General features: G+C 48.3%; 1 protein-coding gene across 2 annotated transcripts in view; it reads right to left on the bottom strand.

The window, feature by feature from the left end:
• TCEA3 (transcription elongation factor A3) overlaps nt 1-19439 on the bottom strand; it is a 46541-nt gene that overhangs the window by 4133 nt on the left and 22969 nt on the right. For both annotated transcript variants that reach the window (XM_060410681.1, XM_060410682.1), the window contains exons 6-9: nt 14740-14903; nt 14512-14567; nt 10329-10484; nt 24-170 (exon numbers count right to left, since the gene is read on the bottom strand). In XM_060410681.1, the coding sequence (XP_060266664.1) occupies nt 24-170; nt 10329-10484; nt 14512-14567; nt 14740-14903 (523 nt within the window). The remainder of the gene's footprint in view (nt 1-23; nt 171-10328; nt 10485-14511; nt 14568-14739; nt 14904-19439) is intronic.

Below are 19439 nucleotides of genomic sequence, written 5' to 3'. Positions count from 1 at the left end.
GGTCCCCCGACCCCACGCCATACCTGGTTATAGGTGCAGTTCTTCTTTTTGCATTTGCTGCACTGGAAGAGGTCGGTGGTGGTGCCGCCTGTCTTAGCCATCTGGTGCTCACGGATGGCCTCTTGGGTCATGGCGTTCCTCAGTTCCCTCAGCTCATCACTGGCCATTTCCTGGAGAAAAAGGAGTGTGCCCTTCAGGGCTAGGGAGCCCCCAGGAGCCCTACCCCACACCTGGGTTTCATGGAGCTTGAACAGAGGGAAGGGGACATTCTGGACTGGAGGGAAGCCTGGCCCTGTCCTGGCTGGGGCAAGGCTTTACCAGAGGAGTCCCCATTCTGCCTCTGGGTGGCAGGTCAAACCCCGGGCTCTGACCAGGCCAAGTACAGTAGGGCAAGTATGGGAGAACACAAGACAGACAGCGTCCACCCAGAGTCAACGATCTCGTACATTTCCTCAGCTCTGGCGCTCACAGCGCCAGCCAAGGACCTCAGGAACCTGCCTGAACCTTCCTGCTTAAGCTTATTTGACCACTGACCCTGTGATCTGTGATGTTCCCCTTGTCCTTCCAGGCTGGACTTGACTGAAAGCCTGTCTGAGCTGTGATCACTGTTCAGCCAGGCCAATCTGCCTGGTGGGAACCTTGGCCTCAACTCTCTATAACTTACTGCGGCTACCCCACCCAAGCAGGACCTGAGGCTCCTGAGGTTCACACCACTGACTGCTCAACTGTGATTGCATCATGGAACATCTTTTTCTATAACGTTCCTATAGAATAGAGCCTCCCATCTCTTGTCAGCTCCCTGTAGACACCCAGTCTCTGCATTATTCAGGCCCTCCCCTTTTGTTTTGTCTATCTCCCTAGACATCTGACTTGCCTTGACCTTCTTCCAGAAGAGAGGGAGACACTCAAGCTGGAGAGAGCTCTAGTTAGCCTCGGTTTAGGGGGAGGAAGATGGCTGAAGCTAATTTTTTTTTTTTTGGCTTCAGCACATAGCATGTAGAATCTTAGTTTCCTGCCCAGGGATGGAACCCATGCTCCCTGAAGTGGAAGTGTGGAGTGCTAACCACTGGACTGCCAGGGAATTCCCGGAACCTAATGTTAAAAGAGAATCTGGGGAGTTCCTTGGTGGTCCACTGGTTAGGACTTGGTGCTTTCACTGCTGTGGACAAGGTTCATTCCTCGGGAAGCTGAGATCCTACACACCTTGTGGCATTTACCAAATTTAAAAAAAAAAAAAAAAAAAAGAGGATTTGGCACTGGCTAAACATTTTAATTACTACCATTTAGCCTGACCCCTTAAACCGTGGAGAACAGAGTTGGCACAGAGGTCAAACAATTTTTGTGTGCTGATTTCTGCATTATAACCAATTGTGTTTCCTGATAAAATGCAGATTCCTATGAATCCAAAACTCTAGGGCAGGCCCAGGAATATGCATTTTTACTACTGCCCCCAAGTTATCCTGTGTACACGAATGCTTAACTCCTACTGTGTCAAATGCAAGGACTAGGTCCTAACCAATGGCAGGGGTATATACAAAACAAGTCATCATGCTCAGTTGTATCTGACTTTTTGCAACCCCGCAGATCGTAGCCTGCCAGGCTCTTCTGTCCCTAGGATTTCCCAGGTAAGAAAACTGGAATGGGTTGCCATTTCCTTCTCCAGAGGCTCTTTCCAGCCCAGGGATCGAACCCACAGTTCCTGCAGCTCCTGCCTGCAGGTGGATTCTTTCCTGCTGAGCCACTGGGAAAGCCCACAAGTCAACCTCAGGCTATATCAGCAAAAAGCAGCTGACTTTAATGTTGGGGGATTTCCAGAGCATAATATATTTGTTCTTTCAAAGTGTATTGGATATGAATCTCTTGAATGCCTTTCATAGCACTGACATGCTGGTGAACTGGCTTTGGCCACAGCAGGTGGCTGATTTGTAGCATCTACCAATTTCCATGGTGTAAACAATCCCACCACAGCCTTTCAAGCTACGAATGTGAGGTAACTGAACGCAGAGTTGGGAACAGCTACACACAATCGTCTCTCTGGAGCTGGGAGGCACAGACAGTCCACCACCGCCCCTAAGCCCTGTGGACTAAGATAAGATTTGGTTCCTGTCTCCAGGTAATGATATCTAGTCAAAGAGCCAAGCATTCACCCAAGATTGCAAGAGAGTGTTGTTGTTCAGTTGCTCAGTGGTGTCTGACTCTGCGACCCCATGGACTGCAGCACACCAGGCTTCCCTGTCCTTCACTACTTCTAGAGTTGGCTCAGACTCGTCCATTGAGTCGGTGATGCCATCCAACCATGTCATCCTCTGTCATCCCCTTCTCCTCCTGCCCTCAATCCTTCCCAGCATTAGGGTCTTTGGAACTAAAGCAAAGGCCTGCAAAGTGCAGGGAAAGCCTGACTAGTGGCTAACTGCCTGGGGGCAGGGAGGCTCATTAAAGAAATTGACGCCTTCACCAGACTTGAAAGATAAGCACAACTTCCCAAGGGGCATGGCACATTCCAGAGGAAGAAAATAATAGATGTGGGAGATCAGAGGACAAGACTAACATGTTTGGGGAAGGGTATTTGGGGTGGGTTCAAGGTGAGGAATGTGGCAGACCAGGCCAGGGTCAGACTGTTCCAGCTAAGAAACAGACCAGGAAATCAACAAAACTTCAATTAAAAGAGAGAGAGAGAACAGGAAAAAATAATCTACCCACTCACCAATCCATTTACTTATCTTTGCCTGCCTTATTTAGGAAGCACATCAAAGACACATGGAGTCAGTACAGTTCAGTTCAGTTCAGTCGCTCAGTCGTGTCCAACTCTTTGTGAGCCCATGAATCGCAGCACACCAGGCCTCCCTGTCCATCACCAACTCCTGGACTTCACTCAGGCTCACATCCATCGAGTCAGTGATGCCATCCAGCCATCTCATCTTCTGTCGTCCCCTTCTCCTCCTGCCCCCAGTCCCTCCCAGCATCAGGGTCTTTTCCATGAGTCAACTCTTCACATGAGGTGGCCAAAGTACTGGAGTTTCAGCTTTAGCATCATTCCTTCCAAAGAAATCCCAGGGTTGATCTCCTTCAGAATGGACTGGTTGGATCTCCTTGCAGTCCAAGGGACTCTCAAGAGTCTTCTCCAACACCACAGTTCAAAAGCATCAATTCTTCGGCACTCAGCCTTCTTCACAGTCCAACTCTCACATCCATACATGACCACAGGAAAAATGATAGCCTTGACCAGACTGACCTTAGCCGGCAAAGTAATGTCTCTGCTTTTCAAGATGCTGTCTAGGTTGGTCATAACTTTTCTTCCAAGGAGTAGGCGTCTTTTAACTTCATGGCTGCAGTCACCATCTGCAGTGATTTTGGAGCCCCAAAAAATAAAGTCTGACACTGTTTCCACTGTTTCCCCATCTATTTCCCATGAAGTGATGAGACTGGATGCTATGATCTTCGTTTTCTGAATGTTGAGCTTTAAGCCAACTTTTTCGCTCTCCTCTTTCACTTTCATCAAGAGGCTTTTTAGTTCCTCTTCACTTTCTGCCATAACGGTGGTGTCATCTGCATATCTGAGGTTATTGATGTTTCTCCCGGAAATCTTGGTTCCACCTTGTGTTTCTTCCAGTCCAGCATTTCTCATGATGTACTCTGTATAGAAGTTAAATAAGCAGAGTGACAATATACAGCCTTGACGTACTCCTTTTCCTATTTGGAACCAGTCTGTTGTTCCATGTCCAGTTCTAACTGTTGCCTCCAGACCTGCATACAGGTTTCTCAAGAGGCAGGTCAGGTGGTCTGGTATGCCCATTTCTTGAAGAATTTTCCACAGTTTATTGTGATCCACACAGTCAAAGGCTTTGGCATAGTCAATAAAGCAGAAATAGATGTTTTTCTGCAACTCTCTTGCTTTTCCATGATCCAGCGGATGTTGGCAATTTGATCTCTGGTTCCTCTGCCTTTTCTAAAACCAGCTTGAACATCAGGAAGTTCACAGTTCACATATTGCTGAAGCCTGGCTTGGAGAATTTTGAGCATTACTTTACTAGCATGTGAGATGAGTGCAATTGTGCGGTAGTTTGAGCATTCTTTGGCATTGCCTTTCTTTGGGATTGGAATGAAAACTGACCTTTTCCAGTCCTGTGGCCACTGCTGAGTTTTCCAAATTTGCTGGCATATTGAGTGCAGCACTTTCACAGCATCATCTTTCAGGATTTGAAATAGCTCCACTGGAATTCCATCACCCCCACTAGCTTTGTTCATAGTGATGCTTTCTAAGGCCCACTTGACTTCACATTCCAGGATGTCTGGCTCTAGATGAGTGATCACACCATCGTGATTATCTGGGTCGTGAAGATGTTTTTGTACAGTTCTTCTGTGTATTCTTGCCACCTCTTCTTAATATCTTAATATCTTCTGTTAGGTCCAGACCATTTCTGTCCTTTGAGCCCATCTTTGCGTGAAATGTTCCCTTGGTATCTCTAATTTTCTTGAAGAGATCTCTAGTCTTTCCCATTCTGTTGTTTTCCTCGATTTCTTTGCATTGATCTCTGAAGAAGACTTTCTTATCTCTTCTTGCTATTCTTTGGAACTCTGCATTCAGATGCTTATATCTTTCCTTTTCTCCTTTGCCTTTTGCCTCTCTTCTTTTCACAGCTATTTGTAAGGCCTCCCCAGACAGACATTTTGCTTTTTTGCATTTCTTTCCCATGGGGTTGGTCTTGATCCCTGTCTCCTGTACAATGTCACGAACCTCATTCCATTGTTCATCAGGCACTCTATCTATCAGATCTAGGCCCTTAAATTTATTTCTCACTTCCAGTGTATAATCATAAGGGATTTGATTTAGGTCATACCTGAATGGTCTAGCGGTTTTCCCTACTTTCTTCAATTTGAGTCTGAATTTGGCAATAAGGAGTTCATGATCTGAGCCACAGTCAGCTCCTGGTCTTGTTTTTGTTGACTGTATAGAGCTTCTCCATCTTTGGCACAGAATATAATCAATCTGATTTCAGTGTTGACCATCTGGTGATGTCCATGTGTAGAGTCTTCTCTTGTGTTGTTGGAAGAGGGTGTTTGCTATGACCAGTGCATTTTCTTGGCAAAACTCTATTAGTCTTTGCCCTGCTTCATTCCGCATTCCAAGGCCAAATTTGCCTGTTACTCCAGATGTTTCTTGACTTCCTACTTTTGCATTCCAATCCCCTATAATGAAAAGGACATATTTTTGGGTTGTTAGTTCTAAAAGGTCTTGCTGGTCTTCATAGAACCGTTCAACTTCAGCTTCTTCAGCGTTACTAGCTGGGGCATAGACTTGGATTACTGTGATACTGAATGGTTTGCCCTGGAAACGAACAGAGATCATTCTGTCATTTTTGAGATTGCATCCAAGTACTACATTTTGCACTCTTTTGTTGACCATGATGGCTACTCCATTTCTTCTGAGGGTTTCCTGCCCGCAGTAGTAGATATAATGGTCATCTGAGTTAAATTCACCCATTCCAGTCTATTTTAGTTCGCTGATTCCTAGAATGTGGACGTTCACTCTTGCCATCTCTTGTTTGACCACTTCCAATTTGCCTTGATTCATGGGCCTGACATTCCAGGTTCCTATGCAATATTGCTCTTTACAGCATCGGACCTTGCTTCTATCACCAGTCACATCCACAGCTGGGTATTGTTTTTGCTTTGGCTCCATCCCTTCATTCTTTCTAGAGTTATTTCTCCCCTGATCTCCAGTAGCGTGTTGGGCACCTACTGACCTGGGGAGTTCCTCTTTCAGCATCCTATCATTTTGCCTTTTCATACTGTTCATGGGGTTCTCAAGGCAAGAATACTGAAGTGGTTTGCCATTCCCTTCTCCAGTGGACCACATTCTGTCAGACCTCTCCACCATGACCCACCCGTCTTGGGAGTCAGTACAGTAATATGAAAAATAAGGTTGAAAATGAGGGGAGTAAGCGATGATACTGGATCTTCAGGTCACCTACAAGGTGAATTTGAAACATATTTGTTGAGCACTTAAGACACAGCAGGCACTGGCCTTGATGCTGGGAGCAGACAAAACCCCTCTCCCTGCAGGCTGTCAATGTATCCACTCAACAGTTCTAACAGGTATCTCAGAATCCACCCCGTTCTCTGAACCACCTGGATGTGAGAGGAAAAGCCAGACGAAGGAAGCATGAGGGCATCAGGTGGACCAGGAAAGAGATATAGAAAGGGAGTTAGGGAGACCCAGGAGGCAGAGAGGGATGGCCAGTCACACATGGGGATCCACTTCGCCAGGCTCTCTCTGATGGGAGCCCCTGTCTTCTGAGCCACAGCATAGCAGGCAGCCCAACCCCAAGCTGTTATTTTTCTTATTGGAGCAACAATGGTCCTGTTCAGTTTATTTCAGTTGCTCAGTCGTGTCTGACTCTTTGCAACCCCAGGGACTGCAGCATGCCAGGCCTCCCTATCAGTCACAAACTCCCAGAGTTTACTCAGCCTCATGTCCATCAAGTCGGTGATGCCATCCAACCATCTCATCTTCTGTCATCCCCTTCTCCTGTCCTCAATCTTTCCCAGCATCAGGGTCTTTTCCAGTGAGTCAGTTCTTTGCATCAGATGGCCAAAGTAATGGAGTTTCAGCTTCAATATCAGTCCCTCCAAGGACTGATCTTCAGAATGAACTGGTTGGATCTCCTTGCAGTCCAAGAGACTCTCAAGAGTCTTCTCCAACACCACAGTTCAAAAGTATCAATTCCTCAGCACTCAGCTTTATTTGCAGTCCAAGCTGTTATTTTTCTTATTGGAGCAAAAATGATCCTGTATTTCATTATTTTATTTTGGCTGTGCTAGGTCTTCGTTGTCACGAAGGCTTTTCTCCAGTTGTGGTGAGTGAGGGCTACTCTCCCATTGTGGTGCCTGGGCTTCTCACTGCAGTGGCTTCTCTTGCTGCAGGCCATGGGCTCTAGGGCGCACACAGGATTCAGTAGTTGTGGTTCCTGGGCCCTAGGGCGCAGGCTCAATAGTTGTGGCCCACAGGCTTAGCTGCTCCTCAGCCTGAGGGAGCTTCCCGGATTAGGGATCAAACCCATGGCTTCTGCATTGCAGGTGGGTTCTTTACCACTGAGCCACCAGGGAAGCCCCGATCCTCTATTTCTTATAGAAATTTCCTGCCTAGAGTAGAAGCTGACCCCAAGAAGAAGGCCCGCTGGACCTCTGTTCCCTGGGTTGCTGGCAGGGGCCCTTCGGTGGCTGGCACTGGCAGTCCCTGGGGAGGCCTGGTGTGGTCCTGGCTTGCTGTCCTTGGCCTGGTCAGCCTCTTCTTGGGCCTGTTGATCACCTGATTCTCTTGCCCTGTTCTAGCGAATAGTCCTTGGATGGGGCCAGAGTTGGCTGGTTACTTTGCTGAGACTTCTGGAGCCTTTGTCCTAGTTCAGGCACCCAGCTCTGTCCCAGCCTCCGGCTTCTGGGAACTTGCCAGGCTTGGCTCACACTCACGTCTACACCTTGCTGTTGGTTTTCCAGGGCTGGTTTCCCAATGTCTCTGCAACCGCCTGTAAGACACTCTGATGATAGCATTCTTATGATACACTCACACACAGAGGCAAAGGGACCCCAGAGCCACAGAGTGAGAGACAGACGGAAACGCAGGCTGGGTTCCCATTTAAGTTGCAGCGCCACCTCACAAGGAAAGAGGATACTGTTAAGCCAAGTTGCATGTGTAACCCTCGGTATATGTTGTTAGTGGCCAAAAAAGATATTTTAAACTAAGCAAAAAGTTAATGCTTGTTCACCTGTGCCAGGTTTCCCATTTTCATCCTAAAGCTGGGGTGGGGGGGCTTCCCTTGTGGCTCAGCTGGTAAAGAATCTGCCTGCAATGCAGGAGATGGGTTGGATCCCTGGGTCAGGAAGATCCCCTGCAGAAAGGTATGGAAAACCATTCCAAAATTCTTGTCTGGAAAATTCCATGGACAGAGGAGCCTGGCGGGCTACAGTCCATGGGGTTGCAGAGGAAGACACGACTGAGCGACTGAGCAAGCACAGCGCACGTTATATAGCACATACACCACATACCTACGCACACTATATCAACTACACACACCACACATCCATACCACTTCACACATGCCACACACCCACCCCACACACACGCACTACGCCTCCAACACCAAACACACGGAGGCACATCCAGACTCCAAGACACGTCCCTGCCCCTTCTCTGGGGCTCTTGGATTTAGTGGCACTTTAGCTATGCCGTCGCTGTGTGCTTTCAGGGAATCCCCTGAGTGCTGGCAGCAAAGAGCTACTCATACCTGAGGGTGTGCAAAGGTCTTTCCGAGATAGACTCTGAAATAAACAGATCTGGGATCAAATCCTCATCATCACTTATGAGTTGAGTGTGGCCTCAGTTTTCTCAGCCATAAAGTGGGGATAATATTTCACTGTGATGAGGGTTACATGAATTGGCTGGTGAACGGGCCTCAGTTTGGTTCAGTTCGGCCGCTCAGTCGTATCCGACTCTGCGACCCCATGGACTGTAGCAAGCCAGGCTTCCCCATCTATCACCAACTTCTGGAGCTTGCTCAAACTCCTGTCCATCAAATGGGCCTGGCATATACTAATTCTGGGGAGGGCTTTACTTGTCTTAACCTTTCAAACACTTTAAGTGAAGTCGCTCAGTCATGTCTGATTCTTTGCAACCCTCTGGACTATAGCCCACCAGGCTCCTCCGTCCATGGAATTCTCCAGGCAAGAATACTGGAGTGGGTGGCCATTTCCTTCTCCAGGTGATCTTCCCAACCCAGGGATCGAACTCAGGTCTCCCGCATTGCAGGCAGACGCTTTAACCTCTGAGCCACCAGGGAAGCCCCTTTAAACACTTTACATGTGTTAACTCATTCTGTCCTTCATGAGATAGCTGTTATTCCCAATTTACAGATGAGAAAACTGAGGCATAGAGCGGTTAAGTGGCTGGTCTAAGATCACATAGCTCAGTGGCAGAGGCAGAAGTCAAACCAGGGCAGTTTGGTGCAGGCCCCGAGCTTCTAACCACTGCACATACTCCTTCAAACAGGCTTGTTCCCTTTTCCTTCCCTTACTGACCCCTTCCCTCTGGGTCAATCCTTCCCTCCTATTAAGTTCCCACAGTGGCTCTATCATGGCAGCCACCACCTCTGAATGAAACATATCTGTACACATGTCTGCTGTGCTCCATAGAGTCAGGGGCTCCAATTCAGGCTTGGGCCCAGAGCTGGGGAATGAGATGCAGGATTGAACAAGGCAGAAGAGGGAGGCAGATCACAAAGCAGGGAGGAGGGACTTCCCTGGAGGCCCAGTCATTAAGAAGCTGCCTTCCTATGTGGGGGATGCTTGCTCCTTGGAAGAAAAGCTATGACCAACCTAGACAGCATATTAAAAAGCAGAGACATTACTTTGCCAACAAAGGTCCGTCTGGTCAAAGCTATGGTTTTTCCAGTGGTCATGTATGGATGTGAGAGTTGGACTATAAAGAAAGCTGAGCACCGAAGAATTGATGCTTTTGAACTGTGGCGTTGGAGAAGACTCTTGAGAGTCCCTTGGACTGCAAGGAGATGCAACCAGTCCATCCTAAAGGAGATCCTAAAGCTGAAGCTTCAATACTTTGGCCACCTGATGCGATGAGCCCACTCACTGGAAAAGACCCTGATGCTGGGAAATATTGAAGGCAGGAGGAGAAGGGGGAAAGAGAAGAGGAGATGGTTGGATAGTGTTACCGACTCAATGGACATTGGTTTGAGCGAGCTATGGCAGACAGTGAAGGACAGGGAAGCCTGGCGTGCTGCAGTCCATGAGGTCGCAAAGAGTCAGACACAGCTGAGCAACTGAACAAGACCAACATGCGGCGGGTGCAGGTGAAGGGGAACTAAGACCCCACGTGCCACAGAGCAACAGCCCGTGTACCGCCTTTGCACTGCAATGAAGACCTGGCGCAGCCAAAACAGAAACAAACAAAATAAAGTAGGGAGGGGCACATGCTCTGAGGCTGAACAGTTTGGCTCCTGGCATCACCCTTTTCTGGCTGTTCGCACAGGCAAATCAGTGAAATCCTCTGAACTTCAGTGTCCCCACCGGTAAGACTGGAGATGGTAAACATTTCTACCTCTGTCGGTGTGAAGCTAAACTGGCCCATGTGCCTGAAACGATGAGTGCAATTCTGAATACCTGGTAGCTGTGTTCACTGTTCTGACAGTCCAGAGGCCCTGAGGGATGGGGCGTCCGAGATGGTCTCTAGCTAAGGTAGCCCCTGGCTCATCGCTGCGTCACAAGCCTCTGCCTCTCAGCCTCAGGCAAGACTGGAGGGGCCCCGGCCCCGCCCTCACCTCCGCAGTCATCTTGGCAATGAGCCCCGCGGAGATGGCGCCGCTGAGCACATTCCGCCGCAGGCCGGGGTTCCTGGGGTCCTTGAGGTTGCTGATGCGGCTGCGCACGCGGTTCCGGTACTTCATGTCTGTGCTCTTGAGCTCCTGGTAGATATGTGACACAGTCAAGGGCCAGCCAGCCACTCAGAGAGGGGCCCGGGGGGACGGGGAGCCAGTCCCTGAAGCCTGAGGAGCCCCAAGGCCACCTCTCCCTTTCCCTGGACATGGCTCGCCCCACCTGCCCGAGTGAGTACCCCCAACTGGGACAGGAGTCAGTCCCCTTCACGGCCTCTGACTGCCCAAGTCAGGGTCCTCACGTGGGCATCTGGGATCAGCTACATATCGGGGACAGGAAACAGCCTTCAAGGTGAGATCGGGTCATCACAAGCACTGCGGGGCCAGGGGCCCCAGGAATGGGCAGTCTGGGTTTGTCTGAGCCGCCTGTGTGACCGCAGGTGAGCCCATGACCTCTTTGTGCCTCTGCTTCCCTCTCCGTAAAATACAGGTTGTCATGAGGATTCCCTGAGCTAAGCTGCACGCTGCAGTAGCGTGGTGTTTGGGGCGTTTCAAATGCTCAACCTTTAGGGGCTAAGATGATAGTGATGACGATGACCCCCTAGTTTGGAAGAGCTCCTGGGCACTTTTAAGTCCAGCTGTCAGAGGAAAACATCAGATTGGGTGCCACGTGTCTAAGGCTCTAGGAAGTATTACAATAAAGAACGCATTGGCTTTTGTTTCATCTGGTGTTCCCAGCATATTAAAACACAGACCAGCCTCCCCTTCCCCTCTTTTTCTCTAGGAATACCTATCACGGAACGCACTTTGGGAATTGCTGGTCAGTTACTTTGCTCATTAACAGATGAGGAAGCTGAGGCTCAGAAAGGGTACAGGCCCTTGCTCAAGGTCACAGGGCACATTCCCGGCAGAGGCAGGGCTGGAAGCCAGACTCTCTCCTGACGGTAACACTCTCCTCTCCACTCACCCGGCAGGAAGTCACCCCTGGCCACCGACCACAGGGAGTTCTCTGTCCAGAAGCTGCATCCCAGACGGGCCTCCTCCCTCCGCCTCCTCCCTCCTCCAGAGGAGCTCAGGGAACACAGCCGCATTTTCTTGGCCTCCGCGAAGCCAAGAAGAATCAGGAAAATGAAGCCTTTTCTGGGAAAACCCCTATATATACGAGAAAGCAGCTGTGGGGAATGTGGAGAAACAGACACAGCTGGCTAGCTCCAAGTGGTGGGAGGGAAGGTGGTGGTATTTATTTTTTCTGTCTTCTTGTTTGTATAGTACAATAAAATGTGAGAAGGAAGAATATGCTCTCATGCACTTGAAAGCCCCAGTATTTGTTTAAAAATCTTCTGCGTTCGGGATCCTTGGAAGTGGAGATGTGCTTGATAAGCGGGGACAGCAGGGCTGAGGATCCTTTCGTCCACCTCTTCCTGAGTCTGCCTCCTTTCATCAAGGTTGCAGAGGAGGATGAGGTGGAGCAGACCCGGGCATCACTGACCTCCCGCCCCCACTGACCTCCTCCCCACCCCGACATGAGCACCTGTGAGCCCCACGGCTGCCATGTTCATCCAGGGTCACTCCAAAGAGGTCCTACCTTTGTTAAGACATGGAAATTCAAGCCCCCAACTCCTCCTCCCTCTGACCTCCCATCACCTATGAACAAAGAGCTGAAGGGTTGTTGGTGCAGCTCTGACGCCCTTTCCTTCAGAAGAGGGTCATTCAGAGGACGGAAGGCCAGCAGCGGAGGCCATGCACTAGGTCATCCACCTTTTGTCTCTAACCAGGCTTGAAGGTGGAGGGACCTTCTCAGAGGGACAACTGTTCGGGAAAAACAAAGATGAAGCTCGTGATAGTTCTGATGCCTCGAGTTCTGTGTTCCTGAATTAATTAGAAATTTTGAAAGGGAACTTGAACAGGTATGAGATTAGTTCAAGAAGTGCTGGTTAATAACTAAATGATGGTGGAGGGGAACTCCCAGGAGATGTGTTGGAGGCTATTAGGGTGGTCCTTAGGCAAGAGATCGAGGGAAGCAAATCTGTTTTCTGAGACTGGCCCCTGTACCTTCCCTGACCTGCTGAGCCCCTAGGTAGAGCCCAGAGGCCAGGAAAGGGCCTCAGTGGGACACTCACACCCCTGTTCCCTGGGGAGTCCGTCCCCACCCTCCACACTTCTTTGATATGCAAAGATTTGTCTCCAGTAAAAGGAATTCTATGCATTCACTCAGTGGGGCACGGTGTGGAGGCCTTTTTTCCTCAAGACAGAAATCTTGGGACTTCCCTGGTTGTTCAGTGGTTAGAACACCATGTTTCCAGTGCAGGGGTCCTGGGTTCTATTCCTGATTGGGGAACTAAGATCCAGCAAGCTCAAGGCATTGCTAAAACAAAACAACAAGTAAGTGTTAGTAAGCAACCCCTGGTCACTCAGTCTCGTCCAGTTCTGCGACGACCCCATGGACCGTAGCCTTCTAGGCTCCTCTGCCGTGGGACTTTCCAGGCAAGACAACAGAAAAAGCAACAAAAACCTTTCAGTTCAATTGACCAGACCACACAGCAGTCATCTCCTCTGTCTACACAAGGCTGCTTTCAGATGGTGGGAGCATGGGGTATAGGGGAAGAACTCAGGACATGGAATCCAAAGACTAAGGTTTTCAGTTCAGCTTTGACACTCAGTAGTTCCTGAGCCTCAGTTGCCTCATCTGTCAACTGGGAACAACAGCCCCTGCCTCACAGAGATTGTTGTAAGTGTTAACAGAGGCTGTTGTTGTTCAGCTACTATGTCTTGTCTGACTCTTGGTGACCCCATGAAGCTCGCCAGGCTTCACTATCCTTCACTATCCCCTGGAGTTTGCTCAAACTCAGGTCCACTGAGTCAGTGATGCCAACCAACCATCTCATCCTCCATCATCCCCTTCTCCTCCTGCCCTCAATCTTTCCCAACATCAGGGTCTTTTCCAGCAAGTCAGCTCTTCACATCAGGTGGCCAAAGTACTGGAGCTTCAGCTTCAGCATCAGTCTTTCCAATGAATATTCAGGACTGATTTTCTTTAGTATTGACTGCTTTGATCTCCTTGCTGTCCAAGGAACTCTCAAGAGTCTTCTCCAGCACCATAATTCAAAAACATCAATTATTTGATGCTCAGTCTTCTTTATGGTCCAACTCTCACATCCATACATGACTACTGGAAAAACCATAGCTTTGACTATAAGGACCTTTGTTGGCAAAGTGATGTCTCTGCTTTTTAATACGCTGCCTAGGTTTGTCATAGCTTTTCTTCCAAGAAGCAAGCGTCTTTTAATTTCATGGCTGCAGTCACCATCCTCAGTGATTCTGGAGCTCAAGAAAATAAAGTCTGCCACTGTTTTCACTTTTTTACCTGATGCCATGATCTTCATTTTTTGAATGTTGAGATTTAAGTCAGCTTTCTCACTCTCCTCTTTCACCTTCATCAAGAGACTCTTTAGTTCCTCCTCGCTTTCTGCCATTAGGGTGGTGTCATCTGCATATCTGAGGTTTTGATATTTCTCCCGGCAATCTACAGAGGTAGAAAGTGTCGACTGACCAAGATACAGAGCCTGGTACATACTTGGGGGGTCAAAGACGGGAGTTGTTATCTTCAGAGGATGAAGAAAGGGAAGGCTGAAAGTGAGGAATGCTGTCCTCTCTTTCTGTCTCACCTCCTCGATGATGTCACAACCCAGACCTGTCAAGACACAGCCTCTCTGAGCCCTCGGGTTCTTTTTATTTTTGGCTGTTTTTTTTGGCTGTTACAGCTTGCGGGATCTTGGTTCCCTGATGAGGGACTGAACCCAGGCCCCTGGCAGTGAAAGCGTGGAGTCCTAACCACTGGATGTTTAGGGAAGTCCCAACCCTCAGGTTCTAGAGTCACACTTCCTGGGTTCAAATCTCAATTCTGCCAGTACTATTAGCTGATGAGTCTTGGCGAGGACTTAGCTGCTCTGAGCCTCAGTTAACCTCACCTGTAAAATGAGGGAACCTTCCCTGTGAGATTGCTCTCCACATGAAATGAGGTGCTGCTTCTAAACAGCCTAGCCCACTCCCTGTCCTGGATGCCTTGCATTTGGGACACCTGCTGCTGGACAGTTTAGGCACCACAGCCCTGGCACAGCTCAAGGATATGATCTTCAATTTCTGATGCCATCTTGTCACAGTTGACTCCATAGTCCTTGTAATCATCTAAAAGAGATTTGGGAAACACAGGCATCAGTTGAAGATGATCTTGGCAGTGAAGCCTGTTTGAATAGGGGACTCTAGCATCTTGTACCACTTTCGTGGTGTGAAGAAAAGCCACCTCTCCCAGATCTTGGGGAGCCCTTCCCTCCCCGGTCACTGGTTCAGGCTCTCTCACCATCCGCCTTCAGAGCTGCAGAGAGCATCTCCACGCACTTGTCCCGGACGGAGTCCCCCGTGAGATAGCAGGGCGCCAGAAGGCAGACGGAGGGGGCGAACGTGGGGCTCGAGGGGCTGCTGGGTGTTCTGGGGGTCTCCGCTTTTGATTTGCTGCTGTTTGATCTAAGGATGACAACCAGTAACAGACATGTTGACAACAAGGGAATAAAGCATTTCGTTGAGCACCAGTGTTTTCATGGATTATCTCCTTTAATCCTCATAAAAACTCTATGAGGAAGGTGCTGTTTTAGGCACTTGACATGGATCATCTCATTTAATCCTCCGAGGTTGGTATTATACTTATCCCCACTTTAGAGTTGTATTTTAAAGTGTGTTTTAGAGAGAGAGAGAGAGAGATGTGCACATCAGGAAACCAGTAGAACCAGAATTGAAACCCAGGTGGGTGAACCCTGGTACCCAGGCACTCAGCCAACCACTGTGCTCTGCTGAGAGGTTGGAGAGCACCTTGTGATGCCAATAACACTATCATCCACGATGCTAGCTGCTCTCTCTTATCTGCTCTCATAGAACCATCTGTTTACTCATTTGATAAATATTAGGCATCTATTCTCCAGGTACTGTGCTGAGAACAAGGGATAAAGCAGACAAGTCAGAAAAGTTCCCTCACTCAAGGAGCTATAGTCCAGTGAAAAATGAATTTACCACCACTGAATCAGCTTTCACCATGTGCCAGGAACTGTGCGAGGACCTTTAGGAGCATTTTCTAATTTGGTCCTCAGAGCAGTCCTTGGAGGTAGATACTGTAATCACCACCATTTGCAGATGAAGAAACAAGAGAGAGATCTGCCTGAAGTTACGTCGCTAAGATTTGAACCCAGATCAATCTGATTCCAATGTCTGTGCTCTTAACTCCTATGATACACCACCTAAGAGTCATCCCGTTTTGGTTTTGGCTTAAAAGGCCACAAACATATGCACTGGAGGGATAACCGTGCTTCCTAGTCAGCTCAGGCTGCCATAATAAAATACTATAGACTACATGACTTAGCAGCAATTCATTTCTCACAGTCCTGGAGACTGGAAAGTCCAAGATCAAGGTGTCTGTTAATCTGGTTTCTGGCCAGAACTCTCTTCCAGGCTTTATATAGCCACCTTCTTGTTAAGCCCTCACATGGTGGAAAAAGAGCAAGTGAGTTCTGAGGTGTCTTTTCACTTCAGTTCAGTTGCTCAGTCGTGTCCAACTCTTTGCGACCCCATGAACTGCAGCACGCCAGGCCTCCCTGTCCATCACCAAATCCTGGAATCCACCCAAACCCATGTCCATTGTGTCGGTGATGCCATCCAATCATCTCATCCTCTGTCGTCCCCTTCTCCTCCTGCCCTCAATCTTTCCCAGCATCAGGGTCTTTTCCAATGAGTCAGCTCTTCGCATCAGGTGGCCAAAGTATTGGAGTTTCAGCTTCAAGATCAGTCCCTCCAATGAACACCCAGGACTGATCTCCTTTACGGACATTAAGCCTACTGGATCAAGGCTCCATCCTTATGACCTTACTTAACCTTAATTACCTCTCTAAAGGCCCTATGTCCAAATACAGTCACATTGGGGGGTTGGGATTTTAACATATGAATTCTGGGGAATCACAGACATTCAAACAGTAACATCATTTCAAAAACATTTTTTTTTTGGCTGCACAGCATGGCATGCAGGATCTTAGTTCCCCAACTAGGGATTGAATCTGCACTCCCCTGCAGTGGAAGCTCAGAGTCTTAACCACAGACTGCCAGGGAAGTCTTATCACCAGGTTAATAGCAATTATCTCTTTTAGATGGGATTACAGGAGATTTTCATTTTCTTCTTTCACATACGTATTTTCTAAGTCTGCTTAAAGAACATATCTACTTTTGTCATGAGAGACACCTTTTTTTTTGGTTTGTAATATTTGACAATCATGAGTGGTCCCTCTGTGCTGATGGCTCAGACAGGAAATTTCCCATCTTCCTGTTCTCCAGTAAAAGCGGAGGCAACCTGAGTGTCCAGGGCTTCCCAGGTGGCGTGATGGGAAAGCCACCCACCAATGCAGGTTTAATCCCTGAGTCGGGAAGATCCGTTGGAGAAGGAAATGGCAACCCACTCTGGTATTCTTGCCTGGAGAATCCCACGGACAGAGGAGCCTGGAGGGCTACAGTCCACAGGGTCACAGAGAGTCGGACAGGACTGAGTGACAGCGCCCACACACAACCTGAGTGTCTGTCCATCAATAGATGAGTGTACAAGCAAACTGTGGTATGTAATACAGCAGACGATCATTCAGCTATAAAAGGAACAGAATCCTGAAACATGCTACAACTTTGAAGACATTATGATGAGTGAAATAAGCCAAATGCAAAAGGACAAATACTGTAAGCTTCCACTCATATGAAGTCATACAAAGTCCCTAGGGCAGTCAAATTCATACAGGCAGAATGCAGAAAGGTGTTGGGGGGAAGGGAGAATGGAGAGTTATTGTTTAATTGGAAGGAAAGTTATGACCAACCTAGACAGCATATTAAAAAGCAGAGACATCACTTTGCCAACAAAGGTCCGTCTAGTCAAGGCTATGGTTTTTCCAGTGGTCATGTATGGATGTGAGAGTTGGACTGTAAAGAATGCTGAGAGCCGAAGAATTGATGGTTTTGAACAGTGGTGTTGGAGAAGACTCTTGAGAGTCCTTTGGACTGCAGGGAGATCAACCAGTCCATCCTAAAGGAGATCAGTCCTAGGTGTTCATTGGAGGGACTGATGTTGAAGCTGAAACACCAATACTTTGGCCACCTGATGTGAAGAGCTGACTCACTGGAAAAGACCCTGATGCTGGGAAAGATTGAGGGCAGGAGGAGAAGGGGACGACAGAGGATGGGATGGCTGGATGGCATCATCAACTCAATGATGACATGGGTGTGAGTGGACTCCAGGAGTTGGTGATGGACAGGGAGGCCTGGCGTGCTGCAGTTCATGGGGTCACAAAGAGTCGGACACGACTGAGCGACTGAACTGAACTGAACTGACAGTTTTAGTTTCGAATGATGGAAAAAGTTCTGGAAGGTGGTGATGGATATATAACAATGTCAGCATACTTAATACTAGTGATTTGTACACTTACAAATGATTGAAATGGGTAAATTTTATGTTATATATATTTTACCACAATCAAAAAATCTGTATAGTAAGTTCAATGAATAAGAGCAGCCAGAAACCCTGAAATAAGTGATGGCAACGAATCTGTTTTAAATACTGGGTTGGCCAATAAGTTCATCAGGTTTTTCTATAAGACAGAGCTGAGAAATCCGAACGAACTTTTTGGTCTCACGCTGCAGACAAAAAAAAAAAAAAAAAAAGGTTAAAGTGGGGAATTCTTTGGTGGTCCAGACTTTAAGGACTTTGCACCTTTACTGCTGAGGGTGCGGATTCAATCCCTGGTCTGGGAACTGAAATCCCACAGGCTTCGTGATGGCCCAAAAAAAGGGCGGTGGGTTTGAAATGGTAAACTTTGTTACATATACTACTTTGAAGTGAAAGTTACTCAGTCATGTCTCTTTGCTACCCCGTGGACTATATAGTCCGTGGAATTCTCCAGGCCAGAATAGTGGAGTGGGTAGCCTTTCCCTTCTCCAGATATACTACTTTACCACTATATGAAAAAAAGAGTGAAGTGCTGATGCATGTAACGAAAGAAACCAGGCCGAGGCTCAGACTCCAACCGCTTGTTGGTCCCTTTCGGTTCCTGTGAACAGGTGCTGGGGGATGCAATGGGAGCATCACCTAGCTTCCTGGTGGTGCCCCAGGCCAATCGGCATTAGCATGTCAGGCCTTCCTGAGTGGCATAAGAAAGGTCAAACAGGTCATACTACAGTGTAATTTGGCCCAAGAAATTCAGTAAAGGATGGGGCCCGGAGTTAGCCACCAGAGGAGTGGATGGGAAAATGAATTCTTGGGAGAAATTTGTGGACGCGTGGAAGTCCATGGTTTGTATGGGCAGGACTGAGGGGCTCGGGGCAGCTGAAGGAGGAGAGTGAGGGAGATGGGGAAAAAGGATTTCTGGCCAGACTCTGGGGTGTGTTAAAGATGCTAGTAACAAAAGCCATCATTTACTGCCTGTTTGCTATTTATTCCACTCCATAACCCTGAGAGTCATAAGTAACTGGCCCCATTTTACATATCAGAGGATGGAGAGATAACTGTACCGCATTCTCCTTTCAGAGCTGTTTCCACACTACTCTTGGGGCGGGTGCCAGTCAAGACCTCTCTGCCTTCTTCTCTTGGCTCTTCCCACTCTCCTCTTGCAGTAACCCATCAGGATCTGCCAGTCAGCCCTCATGCTTCCAAGGAAAAACTGACTCATCAGTTGAAGAAGTGAGTCACTTCTACTCCACCACACTGACCCCTTGTGGAAGGGCCCAAAGGACTGCTGTTTCCCAAAACTCCAAGGCGCACCATCCTCATTGTCACCTGGGTATCTCTTAAAGTTCTACAGTGCACAACCTGGGCAGCTGTCCTAGGCAGCTCTGGAGATATGGATGTACTTCTTTCTTTCAGGAAAATGGTGCTGGACTTCTCAAAGGTCAAGCCCAAGAAATTCTGTCTGGGAGTGAGGCTGGCTGAGTAGCCCAAGCTTCCCAGTGTTAAAAAACCTGGGGTGGGACTTCCCTAGTGGTTTAGTG

The sequence above is a fragment of the Ovis aries genome, chromosome 2 (assembly GCF_016772045.2).
Source record: "Ovis aries strain OAR_USU_Benz2616 breed Rambouillet chromosome 2, ARS-UI_Ramb_v3.0, whole genome shotgun sequence".
In the NCBI taxonomy this organism is placed as follows: Eukaryota; Metazoa; Chordata; class Mammalia; order Artiodactyla; family Bovidae; genus Ovis; species Ovis aries.
Note: the sequence above shows the minus strand (reverse complement) of the source record. Positions and strands in the feature narration are given on the sequence as shown.